General features: G+C 40.8%; 1 protein-coding gene across 3 annotated transcripts in view; it reads left to right on the top strand.

Annotated features, from left to right (window-relative positions):
- Positions 1-24,113, top strand: part of XYLT1 (xylosyltransferase 1) — a 204,608-nt gene that overhangs the window by 49,629 nt on the left and 130,866 nt on the right. The window contains exon 2 of one of the 3 annotated variants that reach the window (XM_075058582.1): positions 3,231-3,269. The exons of the other annotated variants lie outside the window; for them this stretch is intronic. Coding sequence (XP_074914683.1) covers positions 3,231-3,269 — 39 coding nt within the window. The remainder of the gene's footprint in view (positions 1-3,230; positions 3,270-24,113) is intronic. 3 annotated transcript variants of the gene reach the window in all.

Here is a 24,113-nt window from a genome sequence, read left to right as displayed (position 1 = left end):
TGACATCCCTGGGGTTTAGTTATAACAACTCTTGTGGTACTGTGGCAAGCTGCTGAAACCTGGTAGAGTTTAAGTGGAACATATACAGACCAAGCAAAACTTTGCTCGGAATGGTGCCAGTTGTTCTGCTGTTTGTTCCTAAGCGTTTCCATGTGTAGATGTGGACGAGTGATAACTTTGCTCTCTGACTCAGGCCTCTCATTAGCAGCTAATAATCAATGAGAGCAGGCAGGTTGGACAAATCAGAGAGGTTGTAACTTAAAAAAAGTGCGTACCCTCATCCCTCACACATGGGCTGTTCCTGTGCACATTACCATGCATAACTGCATCAGGCCATGCACAGGAGCTGGAGGAGAGCAGTGGGATTTACCCAAATGTGATGTATTTGTTTGGCACTAGTGATAGGTAGATAACTTTTAAGAATACACTTCTTCCTACAAGTAAGAGTGAAAGCCTTTCTTTTAAGTTGCTGACATTGAGCTCGAATTTTAAAACTTTTTTGCAGTTGAAAACTGAATTTGACTATGTTTATGCCCTCCCTCCTTCTTTACCCTCCTCAGCTTCCTTACTGCCTCACTTAAAGAGGAGAGTTGAGATGCATTCTCCATGGTTGTGTTTTGGGGACCTTCAGGTCAGCTCTGAGAGATGTGACGAGTGCAGTACCTGTAACTACATGAGTGAAGCAGAAAAGTAGAGCGGGCAGTCGGGTGCCAAGTGAAAGAAGCGGCCTCTGTGCGAGGCAGAGGTGGCATCCAGAAACAAACTGTCAAAGTCTCTTCATGTTTGTTTCACAGTCAGTGGACGCTGAGAGGCAGCTATATTGCACCATGTGAACTGCTGTTGGGAGAAAGCCCATAAAAGCCAAGCTTCATTTTTTCCTCAGATAACTCGAAGTGAACACCATGTCATGTGTATGAATGATATATGTTCTTGATGACAGGGGGAAACAGGTCCCCCTGCAGTGCTATAGTACAGGTTCCCTGCACAACGGCTACAGTACAAGTTAATACAAGTAACCATAGCCAAAATGAGGAGGAGGAAAATAGACAACAGGAAAAACTGTAGCATCACAGTTTAATAAGCCTGTGCTGATGCACCATGTTCCACATGGTGAAATAATGCCATTCAAATCCTGGTTTATATTTACAATTCTCTTTAGTCAAAAAAGTTTTTGAAAATAATTACCATAAGAAATCTGTTCTGTTCAGCAAGCATTGGACTTAATTTGTCCAGCTTTTAAATAGTCTGAAGCCTTATCTATTACAGGAATCCCCTGATCTTTCCAGGATGTTTTATACATACAGTAGCTGCTTCCTCTTATAGAAATAATGCCATTTGGAAGTGAACAGTACATGCTGAAAAAGCTTTTGTCTGCAATCAAATTGGCAGCGACTGAGGAAAATCCAGATGATCTCCCAAAGGGGAGTCTATGCAGCTGGGCCCTTCTTTGTTACAGTAGTATTTTGCTCTTTCTATTTAAACATGTTTTGTATTCTATCTGCCACACACACCTGCCAGTATTCTGATCTTCCTGCTATGATATAAATGTGAATGGGACAGTGTAGGACAATGTTGTGACCAAACTGTCATTGCTTAGAGTCCAGCTGCAAAATGGATGAGTTTATCCCCCCTAAGTCTGTAAGAGAAGAGCCGTGAGTGCTGACATAAATTGTCTTTAGAAATTTAAAGCCATCCAAGGACAAGATTCCTCTCACCTCTTCTCTCACCTTCAGGTGATTTTTTTTTTCTTTTTTTTCTTCCCCCCTCCCCCTTAGCTTAGCTGATGATGCGATATTTGGATTTCACTGAGGTATCTCAGTCTCCTTCCAGTCTTTATATCGTTTGGCCAGTTGTCAGATAATATCTACTACATGTGTATGACAATGGTACTCTGGTGTTAGAACACATTGATGAAAGATACATTTAAGTTAGCAGTGTGACAGAGGTAATCATGGACTTTTTCACTTGGGCACAGTGTGCTGCCTGGTCCATGACGTACTGAGTGGAGGAAAGATGTATTGAGGGTTTCGAGGCCAATTTCCTCCTTGACTTTTTTTTCCTGGGTTGATAGCTTGTTTCTTCATTAGTATATTTACGGTGAATTTTAAACCAAAAGCTGCTTTATAGTCATAAATAAAAGTAAAAGGAATATATAGTTTCTTGGAGGAAAGCCAGATATTTTTTCATTCTGTTCTGTGGTTTAGCCAACGTGAGAATCACAATGACCTGAGTATCTGGGGATATAAACACTCAAAACTAGTCTCAGGAGCCCAATAATCTGACAGACAAGAATTTACTCTACTAAACTAAAGCTGTCTAATTTCGGCAGATGTGATAGATTAAAGAGAAAACATCATTGAACTGGTTCCACTCTGTTAGGCTTTCCGATTAAACAGGGTGTTGTAGAAAGTGAGACCTTGCAGAGTAATACCTAGACCAGCAGGACTGAGGTTTTAAATGTCCCTTATACTTTAAAAGATATTCCTTTAAAGATTTTGCTTGAGTGCTGATCCCAGAACACTAATGATGGAGTCTCCTGTATAGATGTTATCTCTTTCTAACCTCTTAATTAACTGGCTAAATAGATGATTTTTGTGTTTAGAAGCTCTTTATTGAGGTTTGAATCCTCTGGCCAAGCCAGGTTAAGAGTTCAGATTTTGACACCAAGGAAGATGCCAGGCTGCAGAAAATGCACGGTGCACTTGCACATATAATGTGCTGAGCTGGAGAGATGTTTATCAGGATGCAATTTTAATGGAAAACAAAGCAACCAGAGTGTAACTGCAGCTGTTGGGAGGAAAAATTTTGCCAAGGACATGGCCAGTCCTTTCATCATCAAGTCCTGATCAACTTTCTGAAAAGGTTCTAATGCCTTGAAATTACAGGAGCACCAGTCAATTGTAATCCAAGAAAGAAATTTAACAGAGCATTAAATCAAAGATGCAAGGGGCTGTGTGTGGCCTTGAGTTGTTCTGTAGCTAATCTGTCTCTGATACGCTCTGGTTACTGCAACTTCTTTCACTCATCCAAATATTGTAGAGATCCTGTAATTTCTGTGTGATGGCAGGATGTCTGGAAAAGGGGGCTCTCTTAAAAAAAATAATCCTATCATCCTTGTTCAAGCAGGTGTGTTTGTTCCTAACATTCCTACTTTGGACCAGTAATGGCTCAAAACACCTTCTCTTCCACTATTCCAGAGTAATGGCTCTTTCTGTCTGCTCTTTTTGTAGATTGAACCTCCTAGTCCCTACACCAGCTTGGAGACTCAGGTTAGTACCACCCCTCTCCCACTTCTTTCTTACAAGAGGTTCTCTGAAAGAGAAGGCTGTTCTGCTGTTGGGCACCATATATATGCTATTTAACCATGTTGGTGGCCCTGGAGAAGGTCCAAAGGTAACAGCAGTAGCATTAGCTCCCAACATGACTGACTGGGCAAGAAGAGAACCAGACTCTTTACAGGAGACAGTAGGTGCAGATGGTGATTAAGGGACCTGGCATACAGTTGGGCAACAGCAGATTTTACTTGCATTTGTTAGAAGAGAGGATGCAGTCCTCAAGGCAGTGCAAGCAGCCATTCATGGGATACTCACTTCTTTTTGTATACTCAGCTTCCTAGCTTTTGTTATGATCCCCGCTGCTAGTGTGTTGCTCTAAAATACTGTTGTGCTGCTGATTTCCTCTTCAGACATTACAATGAATGGTAATGAATCTGTGGAGATGCCTGGCACCAGAAGGTCAAAGTGACAGAAGGGATTTTACAAAGTCACTGATGCTTTGATTTGTGTTTTCTAACAAGGCAGCATCATTGATTTCCATTCTTGCTGATCTTTGGGAGACAGCAAAGACAATGGTGCTTGCATACTGAAGATGAGTGTTTATTCAGAACACACATTTCAAATGTCCCTTAGTGACTGCATAAATATGTCTATCTTTGTCTTCTGATGGCCTTTTTCTGGTGAAAGCTTTTGACTGTTTTGTTGTTTGTTTCAACAAGCCTACTACATCTTTTTTGTGGACCTCACTTTGGAGCCAAGCCTCTGTGACTTGAAACTGGCAAGGAAGGATCACACAAAGATTGTTACACACAGCGGCATTATAAAGTGGTATCAAAACACAGAGTACATAATAAAGTACTAATCTGTGCATGATGTAGAACTGGAAATACACAGTGATGGTGGAGACTTATTTCATTACTGACTTGAAATAGTGTAAGAACATCGGTTTGTGTCAGTGAAGGTACTAGAGTAGAATGCACATGTGAGTATGAGCAAGAGAATTTCACACTTGGAGAAGAAAGTGAAAGGGAGATCATCAGCTCAAGCTGGTACAGCTGCAGCAGATTACTGGCTGAGGTGATACCTTCAGCCCCTGCATACCACTTCCTTGTCCTGCCCTGCCAGTCTGCATCTTCCCTGACCTGCATGTCACTTGGTCTTCCGTCCCATTTACCGCCTTGCTAAGACTATCAACAGGAGTGCCAGGTGACTCCAAGAGTTGCTGTGCTTTCAAGGGGCCTTAATATTTTTGGGGTCAGGGAGGGCATAAACGCATTGTTTAATGAATCATTAAGGTAGAAATTAAGTATATGCTCATATGTGTTGATATTTCTTTCAGCGTTACTGAAAGCCACATCCACTTTGGAATCCATTTTCCGTAGAAAGCTGCTTACTTATGACCTTGAAATAGGTGAGGAGAGCCAAAACCAATTTCTTATGGGCAATGCACTTATGTCCCAAAGTGTTCTAGACTGCTGGGAGCTGCTCAAATATATGAGCTGAGACCAGGCAGGTATCCTGGGGTGGGAAGGGACTGTCTTTCTCTGAGAGGTGGAAGTAAATCTGGGTATCGCAGCTGAAGGTCAGGGCACAACTCTGGTTTCTAGGGATATATTGCTCTTTAGGTGAAGTGGTCAAAACCATTCAGATTAGCAGTGGAAGTTGTAGTTTCATACCTGGACTAAGAAGTTAGCAGTTTGAGACTAGACCACAGTCTTAGCTGCAAGTGTGTCTGTTTTCTTTGCTGTGAAAAAGCACCGTGAGAAAAATAACATCAGCAGCTATAACATTTTGCCAACTTGAACAGGATGTTAACTAATAGGGTTAGTAAAGAATCCCCAAACTTGCAGACGTTTCCCCCTATGCTTTATTCTGTTCCTTTTTCTTGGGGACAGATGGGAGTGGAGAGTAGGGCTGTATTCATTGGAGACATGTTGAGTAGACTGGTGAGCAGCTGCTCTCCTTTAGCGGTTTCCTGCACAATCTTGGGATGAATTGGCTCGTTCGAGAGTTTCTCTACACTGCCCTCTGGTTTCCTGTCTCAGCCCTGGTTTGGTTGGTAGTTTGAATGTTGACATTTCAACCCCATGCTGTGTGTTGAAAGGGGACTGTATTCTGGAGGCCTTCTCATGAATTTTTCGTATCGCTTCCCCTCCCTTCCCTAGTCGTCCAATCAGCTGTACAACTGTTGACAATTTTACAAGTATGGCTGCAAGTAATAATCTAAAGAGAGAATGGGTACTCTTCCAACCAGTTCAGCTTCAGCAGATCTCTTTGAATTCCCCTATAAAGATATATTTTGGGTTGTGTGTAAGTGAACAGAGGGAAAGCATTTACTTGAGAGCTAAGCAAATGTTCTTAGCTGATACTTTTCAGAGAAAAAGACAGTTTCTGCAAACAAAATAATTTTTGCACAATTCCCTCATATTCTTCTCTCTTTTAGAGGCATATTAAAATACTTTGTTCAAATTGGACCTGCCACATCACACTACTCATGTTAATCAAATAGCAGTGTATTGGGGATCAGTCTGATTCATTTATACCTACCTGTGCTGGGACAGTGTGTCGAAAGATAATGCAGTCAAGCAGTTCCTGTTCTTCCTGTTCTTTTTTTGTAAGTGGGATTATATAGCTCACAAACAACTATTCTTTAGCTTTTCTCATATTAAATGGTGTGTAAGAAGCACGAATCATGTAATGTATAAATTTGGTGCATCAGATTAACAACTATTTAACCAGCTGTGTTTGAGGGAGTAGGATGTGGCAAATTTATTTGCACTGTGTTGCAAAATGATACTCATCTAGAGTGAAACCCAGTACCTTGGTCTTTATCAGAAAAAATATTTTGAAAACAAACCTTGCATTTCCTATCTCTAAATCTCACTGTGTGCTAATGCCAAAAACAGATACCCCTGAGCATCCTTGAGGTGTTTGATAAGGTCATGTCATCAGGATTCTTTTGGAGGGTTCAAGTGTGTTTGCACTATCATGCAAAGAGAAGCTGAGTGCAGTTTGGAGAGAACGAAGAAAACAGAGAATAAAAGCAGTTTTCAGCAGCTGAGATGGTTGTATTAAATCTGAAACAGCTGTGACTCTCTTTGTGACTACGTTTCTCATTATTTCAGAAGTTATCTCCATCAATGAGATTGTGGCTGTTTGCATTTCACACTTCCCATCCTTCATTTCACAAAAATACCAGGAGCCAAATGTAGTGGCTTCAGCAGCACTTAGCCCAGAGGTAAATTTTGGCCCAGTTCTTCATTCCCTCAGAGCAATGGAGTTTGTTATCATCTTTGGGTTAGAGAGGTCATTATTGGTCTCCTTCCAAAGCTGTAACTTTGTGACTGTTAAAAGCTGTGTGATTGGATGCTTTGGAGCTTTCTCAGGCTTAAATGCAGCTGATGGAGGGAATGGGGCTCTGTGTAGCAGGTAATGGGACTGAGTAATCAGTGCAACAGTTGCGGTTCTTATCTGTGCCTTCACCTGTGAGAGGTAAACCTTGCCATGTGTTTTCCTTTTGCCAGTGCTATCCCCAGCATGAGTGCGCTGCAGTGCCTGACCTGAGAGCCACTGTCTGAGGGGTGCTGGGCTAAGCCTGCAGCAGGCAAATGTGCACCCTCGTGTCTGTGTGGTAAATGGTTGGTTTTCCACCTCTTGGACGTCAGTAGCATCTCTTCTAAGCTTATGGAGAGAAAAAAAAAAAAAAAAGACAATTTTTCTTCCCAGAATATAGAATACCATTTTTCCTGTGTTGTTACAAGTCAAAATATGAACTGAATTTTGCTGTGCAGTTTCCAGAAGATGCTCTCACTAGCGTAGCTTGTTGTGTGAGAGTAGCTGGTGGCTTGCAGCCTCCGTTTAAGTGACGGGTGCAGTTCCCAGGTGCTACCGAAGTGTGAAACTTGGAGATTGCTGAAATAACATGCACGCTCGGAATCCAGACATGAGACCAGGATTTCAGCTGGAAAGTTACCTTAGCCAAGGGGGGATGCCAGTCCAGAGAGGATTACGTTGGCAAAGAGTCAGTGTGAAAGATGCTTTGAAGGCCTTTTCCTATGGAAGGCAAGTGCTCTCCTACGTTGGTAAAGTAAATACTGATGCTTGAGTACAGGCAGCAGTGTGCTTGTAATACAGAAAAAACAGACTGCTTTTTCATACCCTTCTGTAATTAGGGTGTACCCTGCCTGCAGCATAGCGGCTTGGTATCTCTTACCCATGTCAGCCTCTTGTCTCTGAGAACAGCTCAGATGCTGATTGCTCCCAGACAAAATTTGTATTCTAACAGTAGTGCCTTTAAAGAGATCGGGGAGAAGGCTGCTTGTTACTGTTCTCTCTATCATTTAATTTTTTTTAAGCGCTAGCTCTTTTTAGAATGAAAATGTGCTACCATGGAGAGCATCATGTAAGGAGCAAAAATTGTCATATTAAAAGGTATTTATTACCTTGTAATTCCTTTCTCTGAAATTGATTTCTGGCTTAATTCAATAAAAGACTCGGAACTGAAGGTTCGTGGTGTGCCACTGTGTTGTGGGTGTTGTGCTTCACGATTAAGTGGCTGCTTTGAACAGCAAAAACATACTCTTGCTGCATTTCTTGTGAGCACCTGGCAAGATGCCTTTGTCATCAGCTACGAGTCAAATAACTTCATTGCCAATAGGACTCTCTTAAGTAATCACATGCTCAGTTGTTTGACCTTTAATTATTTCTTCTGTTCAACCTAGAGATTTAAAACCATAACCCTCAGCTGTGGGTGCCAAGAGGGACTCAGGTGTGTGATCTGCCCTCGTGGCCTGTAGGCAGGAGAGAGGCCTGATGGGGTCCTGTCAGTCCTGCTTGGATCCAGAGGACAAGTATGCAGCAGCAGCCATACAAGTTGCCTAATCGTGCATCTTAAAACGTTGCAGATAAGTGAGCGTTTTACCCTTTGTGCATGGACTTGGTCAGCATCTGCCTCACTGGGGGCTGCACAGCTGATTTCACCTGAGTGCCATGAAATCAGCATTTCCCAGTAAGAGTAGATGAGAATTGCAAACTTAAAGGTACTATACCCACTACTAAAAGCAAGAATAGAAACACTCCCTGCGTTATTTAAGAGTATCGTATGGAAAAGAATCATTAAATAGTTGGGAACCTGTTTTTTAGAAGACCGTGACTAAAAATAATATGTTGCATCTTCTGTGCCTCTGGTTTTGGGTGTGTTTGGGATTACTTTCCAAGTCTTATGGTTACCTCACAAGTTAGAAACTTGGGGATTTTTCCAGTTTTAGTCAATATTCATGAAAGAAACATAAATCTAGGAATCTTGGAGCCTGTAGAGAAAGAGCATCTTGCAGTTTTTGTGACAAGTTGATTGTGATTGGTAACACCATAAACATGGAGTCTTTCATAAAAACATGTTGTGAAGATAAAATAAACTTCCAGGCTACTTGCTTTTCAAAATGCAGATAAGTATTTTTCTTCCAGCTCATTAGTTTGGGGGCCAAGGAGGGGCACACACCATTTCATAAGGTGCTGAAGTGAGTAAAGAGCTGAAATGCCTATGGGATATATGGCCACTGGGGAAAATTTCTGCAGTTTCTTGTGGTGACTGTGCTCACTTTAGTTGAGGATTTTGCATTCTGCTGTCAAAGTGAAGGAGGAACAGCATGTTTTCCTTCCTGCTGAGGAACACGAAAATACAAGTAGAATTCATGGGCTTACCTCTGAAATATTTGTGACGCAGTCCCCATAGAAACATCCAGTGCAATCAAATTGCTGAACTCTTATTGTCTGATAATCAGATGCACTGGTTTTGGCAAAGATGAGCCCAGAAACACAGTGGCTAGAAATGTCTTCGTTGTTAAATCACACAAGAAAGAGAATTCAGGTCTGTTTAGGAGAATGAGTCTTTCAAATTATCTGCTGAGTGGGTCCTTTTTGGATACAGGTGGGAAATACTTTGCAGCATCAACTGGGTATTATTTGCATTGAAAATACCTAGGTGCAGTCTCATGCAGCATTTTGGGAAGTTTTAACTTCTGTTACACACACAGTAATTGTATGTGATTTGGCTATGTACATAGAGAGAGAAAGGAAGAGCATATGGCTTTGAACTTGCATCTCTAGCCCTTGTTTTCTGCATTATTTCTATGAACAAACTGTGAGAAGTTTGGCATTGAAGACCAATGGAGTCCTTTGCAACAGCCCGTTGCATGAAGAGGGTACATACCACATGTCACTTAGATTCCTTCCTGCCAATGCTGTGAAACTTGAATTTTATATGAAACTCCTTTAAAGGAAAAAAAAAAATATATAAAGCTTTCTAACTTATGTAGGGAAAAAAAGCACCTAGCTGTCAGCTCACAGTCATCTGAGTGCTGTGTAATAATGTAATTCCTTTCTCTTGTTCTTGGGAGGACATTTGATATTTTCAGCATGTTTTCAGTCTGCTTGGTGCTTGTAAAAGCTGTCCCATGGACAACACGGAGAATGAAATCTCCTCTTTGAGAGGTACAGGCTGGGCAAACTTCCCAGACCCCAGCACATGTAGAAGGGAACTTCTGTGATGGGCAGGATGGTATTTTCGACTCTTCCCTGAACTCTGCATCCAGACCTCGCTAAGCATCCTTGCTGTCATTTAATTGAGCCTGAACTACAGCTTATATTCTCTGGATGTCAGCTGTGGGTTGGTTTTTTTTTCTGTTCCCAGAAGTATTCCTGACCTGTCCAGGGGGTTGTCTGTCCCTTTTAATACTCATCTGAGAAAATATTCTTGTTCTTTCTAAAACAGGGAAGTTTCTAATTGTCCATAAGTGCATTCATGCATGATGCAGCTTCAGGAACATGAGGTGCTCTTATGCAGTTATCCTTAATTATGAATATTTTTAACAATACACCTACCAAAGCCTTATGCTCCCAAGCTAAGATCTTAAAAAGGTATGAGAATTGTGATATTTCCCAGCAGAAGCTGATTTGCCAGTACCCTTTTAATTTCCACAGCATTCAAAATACTTACCAGCAATAGCTAATTTTTGTGAAGTGTTTAGCCTCTGATGGAAAGAGAATTGTAAATTTTAGTTATATGCTTGCCCGTTTTTATTGTATAGGGCAAACTGGCAGAAGGGAAGATACATAATTTATGTTAATTATAATCAATTGCTATCAGAAACAAACGGTTCATTATGACCCTGTCCCTGCTGTACAGTAAAGCTATTGCATGCTGTCATGCTCTGCACTTCAAATGGCATCACAGAACAGGGAAATTCTTGATTATTCCAGAATAATGGTAACTGGGCTAAAGGATAAAAGATTAATATTTGATAGCATGAGGTCTGGGTGATTGCTTAAATAAAGCTCTAATGCAGAACTGTTCTCATAGCAAATAGAGAATTGTGCCAACAAACTGAAATATTCTGAGGCTAACTGAATCCTTGGGTATCTGTTGCCATTCTTCAAGTGAAATATATCTAGAAGTTGTTCTGATAAATATATCTAGAAATAAAGAAGTACTTCACATCTCATAGATTGTAAATATAATATATGTTTGTGGCAGTTGCAGTATTGCAGTGAGGGGCTGTTAAGAGTTTTGCAGCTGTTTCCTTTCTCCTGTGCATCCCTTGCTGTAAGAACAGCAAAATAGGAGGCATTCACACATTATTTTCCAGTCAAATGTTAGGTAGGTCCCCATTCAGCACTTCTTCTAACATTTGGGAGCATGCTTAATCATAAGCATCCATTTAAATGCAGCTGACTTCAGGGAGACTTTTCCTTGAAGTCCCAATGTCTATCACGCCTTCATTTCTTACCTAAACCTAAATTTCCTTTGCAGTAGTTTAAAATACATTTTTATCTCTTGAGCCCTTTTACATACAGTGGACTGGATCCTCTGATGAGTAATTCAGACTGTGCCTCTCCTGACTGAAGTGGAGCAGTGTCAGTTTATCCTGGCTGAGGAGGTGACTTACTGTATTAATGTAAGCAGTGAGTAAAATGCAGATCAACTTGCTAGCCTGGCAGTTTGCCAGCGTGACTGGTGTGTAGCTGTGGAAGGTTGTGCAGCAGGTAGAAGAAAAAGCTACATGCAGGTGATGGATGTCTGATGTTAACCGCTTGTGCAGCATCCTCTGTGCAGCATTTCCTGGGAGACATCTGGGATGCATTTTGCTTTGGGATTGGTTTGAAATGATACTGAAATGTGGGGTCTGTTTCTGTTTTATTTAATTTTCTCTAACAGCTACAGGTAAATGCAACTGAAAAAGCTTTAGTGATGCCGCTCCCCCCACCTCCCCCGCAATTTTCTCTTCCTCTGGTTATGCTGGGATTGGACCTTGATGGTATAAATAGCTCTTGTGTAGCAAAGTGGTTTAAAGTGATAATTCCATTTTGTGGGCAGTGAAGCATAGCGCAGAAAATAAAAATGCAAAAATAATTTCTTAAAAACAATCAGATAATAATTGGATAAATATAGACATGCACAGCTGTGTTTTGTATGCAGCATTTTCCAGATCTATCTACAATAATTTTGTAGCCAGGGCAACTTTGAAGTGGCTACATCCACTTTCATGTAACACACTGAGAATTCTTTCTGTTTTTGTAATTACCTAGTCTCCAAGTACTGGAGAACACAGTACAAGGAGAACCTGCTTCTAAAACTGTTGTTCTCAATTTACAGAAGTAGGACGAATTACGCAGAAGGTTCTTTTGCTTGCATGCCTGGGCTGCTGCCCAGATTGCATGTGCACTTTTTCACATTAACCTTCCTGCTCCTATGACTGCCTTGTTTTACAGGCTTGTTGACGTAGCTTTGCAGTCCCTGCAGTTTTGCCTCATTGTCAGAGTTCACTGGTATTGCTAGAAGAGGCGTTAACTGGGTTGCAGTCTGGCCATAAAAGCGTATTAGTAGCTGGTAAATCCAATGGAGATACAGAGGTAGCATCTGTATTATGTACTCTTGTGTTTTGTCTTCTGATTGGGAAAAATGACTGCAGCTGGATAGATTGCAGTGCTGAAGCCAAAGCAAGATTTAAAAGAAAAAGACGCAAATGTTTTTATTGTCTTGACTTACAACAATGTTTGTTGCCACAGCTGATGACGATGCTGAGGTAGTGGGCTAGTGGGTCACAATCGATCGGTTGTCACTCCCAAGGGTGCTAGCTGGACATCTGTGGAAGTGATGAAATTTGTCTGAAAACACTTTTCCATGGGAAATCAGGAAGTAAGCTAATAATCTTTGATTACTTGAAATGTTCCCTATATTTGCTCTTCAGGAAAAAGAAACCAAAATTGTGACTTGCTGATCTGGACCCTTGTTAATACCAGTAGGAACTGCATGGTTCAACGTCATTTCCGTGACTGAAAATCTAGCACTGGCTGAGGCCAAGCAGGGTGTTCTGGCCATGGAAACAGCATGTCCCAGGTGTACCAGCGGCTCTCCCTCCCCTTCAGTGCTTTTTTGTGGCATCCCAGTCATGATGACAGGGTGCCCCTGGCTGTGAACCATTGTGTCCAGTCATGTAGGCAGCCCTGCACTCCTCTCTCAGTTATGTTTCGACTGCATCCAGCCACAGCAAGCTCTGCGTTAGATAAGGTTATATGAAGAGTCTGAGCATTTGGTAGCTGCGTCCAGTAATGGGCAGAGCATCTGAATTTGAGGCTTGCCTTTCAAAGCTAAAGCCAGACGCTGTGTTATTGCCTAAGCTCTGTGTATTGTGTGTGTGTGTAGAGCTGACAGCCTCAGAACAGGATTAGCAAAATCTGTCATGCAGTGAAAATACTGAGGATGTGAGATTTCTGAATCTCGCACCACCGCAGCCCTTAGGCAGAGCCGTAATGTGCCTTCTCTGGCTGTTTGGCATTCACAGCCTGTCACCCCAAAGCATTACGTCCATTCTCAGAGCAAAACAAACCCAAAGACAACACCCTGCTAAGGCTTCCTTCTTTCTGTGAAAGGTGTGGTATTTTCCCCACGAGGACTGCTTGCCCGAGAGGTGGGGAGCCCTAGAGGGACCCCCTCTTTAGGCTGGGAAGGTACAACCCCTCTGTGCTGGCTTCCCCGGGTGCCCTGGCCACGTTGCCCTGTACCACCCAAGTGGGGCGGTGGGACTTGGGAGGGTGCAAGCTGTGCTGTCCCTCCTGGGAAGGGTCAGTTCCCTGCTCCTTGTTGCAGGACTGTTTCTCTGTTTTGTATGTGCTGCTGAACTGGAGAAAAAAAATCCACAGTTTTAAGATCAAATCAAGATGAAAATAGTGGATGGGGAGCCTGTGGTGCTGGCTTCTGTTAGGTAGCAAGTGCCAGGTGCTGACATTCTTAATGGGTTAATAATTTGTATGCATTACAGCAAAGCCAAGCTTGAAGAGGAACTTCCAAGAAGGGTTGTGCAGGTTTGTTAAGTTCCTGGCTCTGCTTACAGAGTCAGCTTTAAAACAATTGTAGCCCTGAAATAGTTTTCTTCTTGCTGTTTATGTGTAATATAATTTATTATACATATTATTCCATGATTTCACAGGAACCAGAAAGAATTTTTATTATTATTTCTTTGTTCCTGTTTTGGCATTTAGTTGTACTTTATCCTATGTAGTAAATGTTACCTAACATTTGTAATTGCTTATAACGTGACTGTCTTCTAGTGTTTGAGTTTTTATACAGCAAACAAAATATTTTTAATAAATGCTGATAATAAAATCACGTTATTAGAACTGCAAGCACTTAGTGCCTTTAAAATGACACTAAGTTCATTATTTGCAAATTATCTAGATGCTAATTTGGTTGTGGCCTTCAACAGCATTTGGTTTCTTAGTAGGCAGGAAACACACAACGTTTGATCGCTGCTTCCAGTGCACCTGTCTGGCAGCTCAGCTTTGAACTTTTGTTGGCACTTTTTTCACGATGCTTGGTGGCTGGACAAAGTGTCTTACCAAGGTCAAAAAGTTAGTCTTGACTAATATTTAAAATTTAAAAAAAAAAAAAAGGGCAAAAAAGCGAAAGGTAATTTAAATAACAAATTGATGAAGCTTTATCAGTAAGTGCCAGATCAGGCTCACAGTAACCTTTCTCAAGGCCTGCTGCCTATTCCTTTGCCTGTGAAAACACAGAAATGTAGCGTAAATGGAGGTCATTGCCTTTTTATTTTTGACATCAAACTGATGACTGACAATTTTCTCATTCGTTGTTTTTTCTCCAGTCAAATAACTTTGTATTCTTCATAGCCCAGCCTTTCAAAACTGACACAGACATAAAACTGTTGATGTTTTTAATCTTATTTTTAAATTCTGATGTGGAGCGTAAGCTAAAACACACCCAGGTCTCTGCTCCAGACTTCTTGTGTGACTCTGCAGGAGTCCCTTTCTGACTCTCCTGGTCGTATGGCAGTTTGGTAGGCTGGGACAGAAAGTGCTGGCAATGTGCAAGTGCTGTTACTGTCAGTCATTTGGTCATTTGTGTGGAAGATTTAGCACGTGTATAACTTGGCCATTCATAAGGAAATTATTAAGTTCAGCATGGTGGGGTTTATTTAAAAGGTACCTGATAGATTGCAGTTTGTGCCATGCAGAAGGAGCTGCCCTGGTTGCAGCTGGGGAGGTCTGCAGGTTTTCGGCAGGTGAATGTTTGCTGGGCAGAGCTCCTCCAGGTTTCCTGCAGGAGGGCTGTGAATCCTGGCATGGCTTCAGCTCACCTGAGGCAAACCAATGGGTTTGGAAAGTCCAAAAGCTTCAGAGAAACTAAAACTCAAATTAAACTCTTGTTTGGGATCATAACTCTGCAGTAGTGACCGTGAGGAGCTCTTCTACAGGAGATGTGTACGAGTAACCTGCGTATTTGACTAAGTGACTGGCCCCCATCTCCATGGAAAGCAGAGGTTTCTGGTGTGTAGCTGTTTCTTGTGACGCCAGAAAGTGGAAGTCCAGGTCATGTCCATTGCCCGTAGGTAGCCTCAAGTGACAGCAAAATGCTGAGTAACTTCTGTGGAATTAGTGGAGCCTGTGTGGTGCCTGTGAATCTGGGGGTGTGCAGACCTCGTTCATGTTATAGACATCTATAGATTGTGTCTGAAATATATATAAACATATAATATAAATATATAAAACCCTTTTTAATATAAATTTCCCACTGTCTTGTTTTGTAGTAATATTGATATTTCTTTTAAATTCTGGTTCCAGCTTAGAAGCAACAGTTTTTCCCTGTACGTCGTACACCATGATGCACGCACCCGTTTGGAAGCTGTTCCTTTACTGTGCAGCAAAAGAAGTTAGTAAAGACCTGTTTTGTTTTATTTTTACACAGACTGATCCACAGGTCTATGCCATTTTTGACCATTACCTGAAAATTCACTCCAAAGGCCATGCTGTTAAAATGTGAGAGTGTTATTTCAAATTACTTTTACTCCAGAGTGAATTGGGAGGCTTTGGCACAGCGCCTAGTGTACACTAAGCCTGCCAGCAGAGCAAGTTAATCAAGAATTGTTGGTCCAAGGTGAATTCTTGCTCTGTTTTAGCATGCATGACTTTCCATGGTAGACAGTCCTACATCTTGAGCTAATCTGTTCAACTCCAGGATTAGGTTGTGTATTTTCAAAAGCATGATTTCCTTGAAGATGCTCCTGAAACAGCCAGCTGAACCTGTCTGCTTCCTCATTCCCAGCTGTGTTGCTGGGTGCAACCACAAACTCCAACACCAAATATTGGCATAATTCAGAAAATGTCATCCATTTGCTGTGCTGAAGTTGTTCCACGTGAGGGAGCGTGAGCCTGAGGCTCCCCAGTGGGAGAGTGGGCATTGCAAAGAGACAGTCAAGGACCTGGCGTGTCCCAGCTGGCAATTTTATTTTTTTATTGGCATCATCAACCCCCACCCTACCAAGATCTTAGCCGGTCATGAAAATATAGCATTAGCAAGCTATGGAAGGTCACCCTGGGAAATTAAAGCTGTAGAGGGTCAACAGGGCTTGCCACTTGGCTGAGAGGGAGGTTTGCTGTCTGGCAAAGACGCTCTTTTTCCAAAAGAATGTTTATTATTTCTTTAAGTGTCCGTGTCCCTCTTCAGACCTTCCTGCCCTCTCTTGTCACCCCTCCTGATGTAACTCTTGTGGCTCGGACAACATGCTTTTTTTCCTAGGTTTCATGTTCTTAATTAGGTTTTAACTTCTAGATTGGTGTTTTCCATTATCTGAATGTTTTTCAAACTGAGATTTCTTTTGCTTAATGTCTGTGTTCCCTCTGTGGCAGTTTATTTTGTTCCCTATAGGTAAATGTGCTGGCTGGTGTAGAATACTTTTCTTGATGTCCTTATTTCCATTACTGTCTGTCTTTGTGATATTGTGTGTATCTGAATAACGAAGGATTTTGACATCTGAAACAATACAGTGGGGGCTAAATTCTGTCAGTGCTCTTTGCTTGGAAAATGCAGTATTATTCTATTCAGATTCAAAATTGCAGGACTTAGGCTGAAACTAGACTTGTAGCTTGTCTTTCTAGTTATGAAACTGTTGTTTTCACTAGATATTTTGAAATCTTGAATAACTGTATATTTCCACATGGGAAAATAATTTACAGAGCTGGGTAATAACCCTTACTCAGTAAAACACAAGGTGACTTGGAAGTTAGGCAGTTGTGTCAATGTAAACACTCACATGCTTTGAATTGAAGATGTTTAAGTGTTTCCCTGAGTCTGGCCCTTGATGCAAAAACATTTGCTTATAATTTTAGTGAATTGGCTTTTGCTGTCTTAATAGACTTTTTAATTATTTATTGGCAGCGATGCTGAAAGGGAGTGAATTTCTAAGATGCATGCACTTTAAGTCAACATATGTGAATAACTGCATTTAAAATGCCTGCTTCAGCATTCATTAGGGAAGAAGGTTCCATTAGGCTGGTCACAATCACAGGAGTACAAATGCTGTGCAAAGATGTACAGTGAAATTCCTAAAAATGCTGAAGGGTGTTTGCCAGAGTGCTTAAAGACATTCAGTTGTCAGAGCTAAGTAGGGAAACCTTTTCTTAGCAGTTAAAAGTTTTAGTGATTTGAAGTGGTTTTTCACTTCACTTCAAAACAAAACCATATCTTTTGATATTTTTGTAAAAGGTGAGCAGAAGATATTAAACACAGTGCTGTGTTATGCACACAGGTACTGGAGAAGTTCCAGAGGTTCAGGCGTTCTCCCTGCTGACCTGCTGTGGGAGCAAGAGGCTGCGTGAATAACAGCAGTCACCAGCTAATACAAATTCAGAGAGGTCTTTTCTTTACCAGGCTTTGGAGCATAGTGGAAATGCACCCTAATGACAGAGAGAAGTAGCATGTGTGCTGCAAACTCCTGGTATTAAGCATCCATATACCCCCCAGAAATTCTTTGGGAAAAAAGGAAAAGTTAGAGCAGGGATTTTATTTTCTTAGTCTCCTAGTTGTCATGTTTTTGCCATAAACCTCAATCATGCAGTAGTAAAGCTCGAGTGTCTGCCCAAAGGACCAGTCTGCTTCAGCCTGAGAAATACTAAAGCGTGTATTTCACTGAGAGTCAGAGCTCTGGCTCAGAGGCTGGACAGTAGGAAGAGAAGTGGTAGGTGGTATCTCTGTAAATGCAAGTGCCAGGTAGTGTGACCAATGGCCAGAGGCAAAGTCTTACCTTACAGGTTTAATTAAAGAGTCTCAGGGAATATGCATCGTCTGAACATTATAACACTCAGCAGGAACTTTGAGTCAAAGCCAAAGGATAATAAGAATTAAACCACATTTTAACCATGTACATTACAAGGTTTTATATTCTTTGCTGGAGCTGTATAATGCATTACTGTAGTGGCGTAACTGATGTTATATATGACCTTATAAAATGTTGTGATCCTTTCAAGCATTTATTATTAAGTAATAACTGAAGTATTTTTTCCAGCTATCACACTTTCATAGTTTTTCCAAGTTTAAAATTGGTTTTGGAACATAGCCTGGAAAGAACAATTACACTAGCAGCATTATTTTTAGGAAAATTTGCATAGCTTACTTCTACATGGGTATATAAAGACCATAATGATACTAGATATAGAAGGATAGCTGTGAAGTGCTTTGCTTTTCTTTGCCAAAATTTCATTTAAGCATGAGATATCATCTAAGGGATTGAGAACAAACTTGTAATTTCAGAGAAAAATATGAAAGCTGCTTCTTGAGTTTAAAATTCTGTTACGTGTTACCAGAGACTAACAAAAGTAATGGGAAACAACAAATAGCTTAAAATAAGGAATATCTCGTGTCCATATAATAAAGTATATGTGCATCTAAACAAGAAAGTGGACAAAAAGGAATCATCACAGTCATTATCAGTCACCATTTGATCAGGTGGAGGAGAAATGGAGTCACAAAACACTTGCAGTATCTTCTTCAAGATCACACTGTGAGTCACTAGCCAGGTCACTAAGTTTATTTATTAGGCTTTTTGGTTCTCTTCTTCTGTTACTGTTATTTGACAGCCGCTTCTCCTTGCAGCATTTTGTAAGGGTGATGTCTGCTTCTTTTACTGATTACTGCTGAGGATTCCTAGGCAGTGCAGGGTGCTAAAATATTTTTGAGGTTTGTCTTAGGTAAATGAGGTTAAAGAAATGGAGCTAAATGCAAAGAATAATTCTACCTCTGTCGATGAACAGAATAAACCTCCCAGTTTGGGAGGTGTGGGTGAAATAGATGGTGAACCCTCAGTTGAGTCTCTGAGGCCTCTAGAGTTTAGGGTCTGAAAATCTTCTGCAAGCTTTGAAAACATCACCAAAATTTACTAAGCTGAGGCAGGGCTGTGGTTGTTCACGTGGGTACCTGTCTACCTGTGTAAAAAGAATTGACACTTGTATAATAGAGAGCTGTACTGGCAGACAATACAGCTGCACTGTCCTGGGCTTCTCCCCTGGTGGCAGAGGGTAAAGGAGGGTTCTCAGGAGATGCTCCCCACCTGTCACTGTGATGATATTTTCATAACAAAAGCCAGCACAATGTTTGTAATACTTAGATGCTCAGGCTGGTTGTTTCTTGGGCACCTGAGCATTTCCTCTGAGGTTTGACTGTGCTAACTGGGCTTTTTCCATAAGGACCTTTTATTATAATTTTACTTTTCTTCTAATTAACTTTGAGCCAGCCTTCCAGACTGTTCCCATGACATGTGGCTAAAGCAGGACTGCTGTATAATCTCTATGTAGAAGGCATGTGTATTTCCCCTTTCTCAGGTCTCTCTCATGATTTTTCCTAGCAGATTTTCTGCCCTGTAGCCTAAACTTTCAAATGTTTACCAAAAACTTGGAAAGGCCTTGTCTTGGAAAACTTCCCCTTCATTATATGCCTTCCCTGGATTATCTGGCAACAGCAGCCTGTCCGTTAAGCCCCTTTCTTTAACGTAAGTATTGCTGGTGCTGAGTGCAGTCTCCCTGCTTTTTATTATTGTTTGTTGTTGTTTATTAAATATATTTACTTAATATATAATGCTAAAAATAGTTTTGCTTCAGAAGCAATGTGGTGCTCTTTCTGGTTTACAGTCTTGGTGTAGTTGTGTTGTACCAACATCAACTTCGTATGAGGTACGTCCACTTAGTGGTGTCAGTAAAGATGAGTTAATACTGATGTTTCTCCACAAAGCTACATAAATACAAAATTTCTTGGCATTAGTTTCAGAATTTTAACAGGACCCCCTTATTATTTATCAAAGCATTAAGTACTTGTCCGGAGAGCACAGTAACAACCTTTCGGCAGATTTCTAAACACCAGACCAAGCTTAAGGCAAGTAATTTGGTATTTCTGCATTACCCTTCATGTCTTATTCTTTGGTTTGTTTTCCTACTGTTCTTGTGTGACTCAGAAGTATATAGGCAAATGCTAGCCAAGAGTAAACATTATTATTTTTATCATCATTATAAAGTAAAGCTGTGTAAGTCTGTCTGGGTAACTGCACTTTCACTGTAGGTGATGCTGTAGTCTGAGCATGAGAAAGGGATGCAGTGATTGCTCTTCTGTAGCTGGTGTCTTATAGCGGACAGAGTAGCAGATAATCTTGGACAAGGTTTGATTCTGCTTACGTTTTTGCCTTAACTGGGCAGCTGGAAATTTGTATTGAGCTTCTAACTGTCATAAAACAGCTGCTATTTGTGCCAGCTCTTCAGCCCTCCAGAGTCTTGCTGAAAGGGGTTTGAGCCCCATCTTACTCTTTAGTAATGACCTGAGGTGTCATTGGGTGTAATTCTGCACATTTTCCCCAAGGGAGTTACAAATTTTTGTGCCAGTGTTTAAATCTGAGCTCAGTTGCTTCTAGTGTTTACATGACATCTTGAACAACAATGCCTTTGGAAGGGACATTAATGATTTCAGTGGCTCATCAGGCCCTCCAGTAACTAGTGTCCCGTGCTCTACGCAAAAGATAGTAAGCTGTGAAACAACTGCAGTGAAGACTGTATATCCAGCTGCAGCTAAATAATTTGCTCTGCGCTGTTTCTCTGTTTATGATTCAGTTTTAAAGGCCCTTTTAAGTGAAATTGGATACACTACAAAGTGTTGGTTTCATGTGTTTTATTTGCAGTTTAATCAGCGTGATCCAGCTGCCAGTGCAGGGGAAACCGGAGCTCGATTTTTAATTATCCCTGCTTTGCCTGAGTTAGGAATTCCCAATAGTGCTGTCTGAGAAAAGATGCCAAAAACCGCATTGTTCTTTAATTAGCTGTTGTAATTGTTTCAGTCTAATCTCCATGATTAGCAGCAGCATTAAATACAGCAGTAAGAATAGGCCTGCCCTCTTTGTGCTGCCCTAGTAAACACAATATTCTTACTTCTGGTAAGGGACATAATATAAAATCAATTAGAAGCCAACTAGTGTTGATTGGAAAATGATAAAGAGCAGCTACCATGAAGTGCAGATTGCTTAGTAAAGTTGGTTTATAACCATACTGCTGGGATGGCTTTATTGCCCTGTTTTGGGGGAGTACACCGGAATAACAACCTCTGTTGCAGGGAAGGCTTTCGGGATCTCGCAGAGACTCCATCCTGTGTGAAGCCTTAATACAAGCTTCAAAATAATCTTTGCTGTCACTAAAGTTAGTGCCAGTCCAGTTTTTAGGAGAGGGTCATTCTTGCCACCATGCAAAGCAGCTGCATTGTCAAATATGAACAATTGCAGAGTATTGCTCAGAGAGATGAGTTTTTATTGTAAGTTTATCTGAGTTTTATTCTGAGGCTCAAAGATGCTATGCACTGGTACATTTGTAGTGGGGAATTCTGCTTTGCAAGGAACGTTTCTGCACAAGCATATGTGTTAGATCTGTTTCAGAATGGTTTACGATATTTAGACATGTAAAGATGCAGGAAAACTACATCATGACATAGAAGTACAACTCCCATGCCTGCTTTGATAGTGTTGAGGTACCAGCTAAAAGGTACCAGTTATTATCTTTAAGTCCCTAAATACCTTTGTAAATTTGGCTTTACATATCATTGCATGGGGGAAAAATAGGAATAATACTCTTGGAAAATGCAGACTTAAGGTAGGTCATACAGTTTAAGGTGAGCGTTTGTGAGTGTAAAAAGAGCAATTCTAGAGAAACATAATTGCTGTAGTAATGGTTGTGGTCACAGACTGTGGAAATGTGAATATTTTGGCTGGTGCTATGTTTTTGTAAAGTAATTGATACAACTTCTTATGTCTTCTGATGACATCTGTCAGAGCCACTGTGCTCAAGTGTCACCAGCAGAATTGGCAGCATAAGTTCAGGTTTTGTATGTCAGAGTGCAGGTGTGGCACAAACCTGGGAAATGTTTCATCCGGGCATACACCCAGGAAAGCTCAGGGGCTTCAAGAGTTTATTCTTGCTTAAGCCATATGAAATAAGGTGATGCTACCCTCATTAGGCGGTTAGAGAAGTCAGGTTTTGTTGCACCTAAAAAACAGATTTCCTGAGTCTAAACCCAGTGCTTTGGACAAAAGCAAACAAACAAACAAAATCAATCCAACTAAACTTCTAGAAAAGCAACAAAACTTCCAGAAAAGCAACTGTAATTATGGGTGAACTAATGAAAGAATAGAAGTGAGCTTACATCTGCATCAGATTACTTTGTGTGTATCAAGATTAGTTTACAAATGTACAAAACTATAATTTTCTTGTCAATGAAATTGAAAGGAATTGCACAATTTTTTGTTCAATGCTTTTAGTGATCTGAAGGGTTCTCCCTAATTTTTAGAAGGGTCAGATTAATACCTCCGAGCCAGTCTCTGATGCCTTGTCTGAATAGCACTGCAGAGGAGTTGATCCAGGTTTACAGCAGAAATCCAGTTCAGTTAAACCACTAACAAAATCAGGCTTTTGTACTTGTCCAGTGAGAAATAAACGCAACTAAAATCTAAATGTATTTATTAGATTATTTCATTTGAAGGTACACTGCGTAAAAGACAAAAGCTACCTATGCACTAAAACCAAATCTTTGTGATTGTGGAAGTCACTGTGCAAGTGCTTAATGTTGTGAAGCTGGGTATTACTGAAATCTGAAACTGCCCATACCAAAGCACTGATTAAATAGATTTGGCTTTATACTACTCTCTTTTTCTGCCTATAACATAGATATTGAAGGAGAGAAGAAAGATGCCATTTTTTTCTCATCTGTTTATCTATAATTTTCCAGTTTATAGACCTGATTAAAAATAGAAAAAGGAAATAACCATATTTAATCCCAGTGACCTTAAAAACGTGTAACCACATTTGCTCTATCGAAAGCAGCACTTGATAGATCCAATTTACTGCCAATTTCACTGTTTGCTTTGCAGTAACGATATTAAAATTGATCAGTTGAAGTAGGTCTGTACCTGGGAAGGACTGAAAGCTAAATACTGCACAGTGGTGACCCAATCTTCCTGTACCATTTATCATCCAGGGTTTCTTGTATTTTCTTTTCACGATAGTGCAAAACCTCAGCCTATGCCTATTTAGGAAAAACCTGTGCTTGACTTTTATGGTACTGGCTGGTTTCCATTCTGAAGGTGATAAGCTCCAACACGTGTGACCATTGCTGTTGTATCATTCTCCATTGCTGTTGACCATTTCTCTACTAAGCAGCCCATCTAAACAGTAGAACTTCACTGCTAACACAATCCAGCTACCAACAGACTTCTGCTGTTGTGTTTCATATAGGGCTTTCCATCTGTCACAGGAGGAGGCTGAACTAGGCATTAATTAGCTGACCATTTGTATTTATGCTGAGGTGTAACCCCATGAAGATTTCTTCACAATCACTGTAAATAAGCTGGGCTAGGTTTAGTGTTTCCACAGGTAAAACTAGAGGATTTTGGAATAGAGGAATTCTGAGATGGCAGTAAATGTGTGACCTGCTGCAGCAGTTGGGTTTCTGGATGCAATTTCTGCTAGTATTTAGGAACCAGTGACTGATAGGCATCGGGGAGCCAAGACATCTTCCTATCAGCTCTGTAATCCCAGTAAATGGAACCAACTTGTTTTATTTTACTGCTTCAGACACAGTGTGTTCATAGCGTTTTGAATTCTGTAAGAGATAATACAGACTTAGTAGACTGCATGCTAAATATATGAAGTTATCTGCACAAAAGCTGAGGGGGAACTGTGTTAATAATTAAGTTGCCTTCCTCCACCACCAAAAATTGCTGATTTTGCTATAAGTTGAAATGGTTGCAGCATTTCCTTAACTTCGTATTTCAGGAAATGTCTTGAAAACAACAACAAAAAATTGGGGCAGTTAGTAAGCTCAATACCACTCACACTACTGGGATGAGCTGAAAATGGGCAGAGAATTTGAAGGTACAGAAAACACAGCAGCATCAGATTTTTACATTAGTCCTTTCACCTCAGAGGTAAGCCAAAACACTCTTCTCTTGATGGAAACTACTGTTACTC

This window comes from Buteo buteo, chromosome 27 (genome assembly GCF_964188355.1).
Source record: "Buteo buteo chromosome 27, bButBut1.hap1.1, whole genome shotgun sequence".
NCBI lineage: Eukaryota > Metazoa > Chordata > Aves > Accipitriformes > Accipitridae > Buteo > Buteo buteo.
This window is presented reverse-complemented; position numbering and strand designations above follow the sequence as displayed.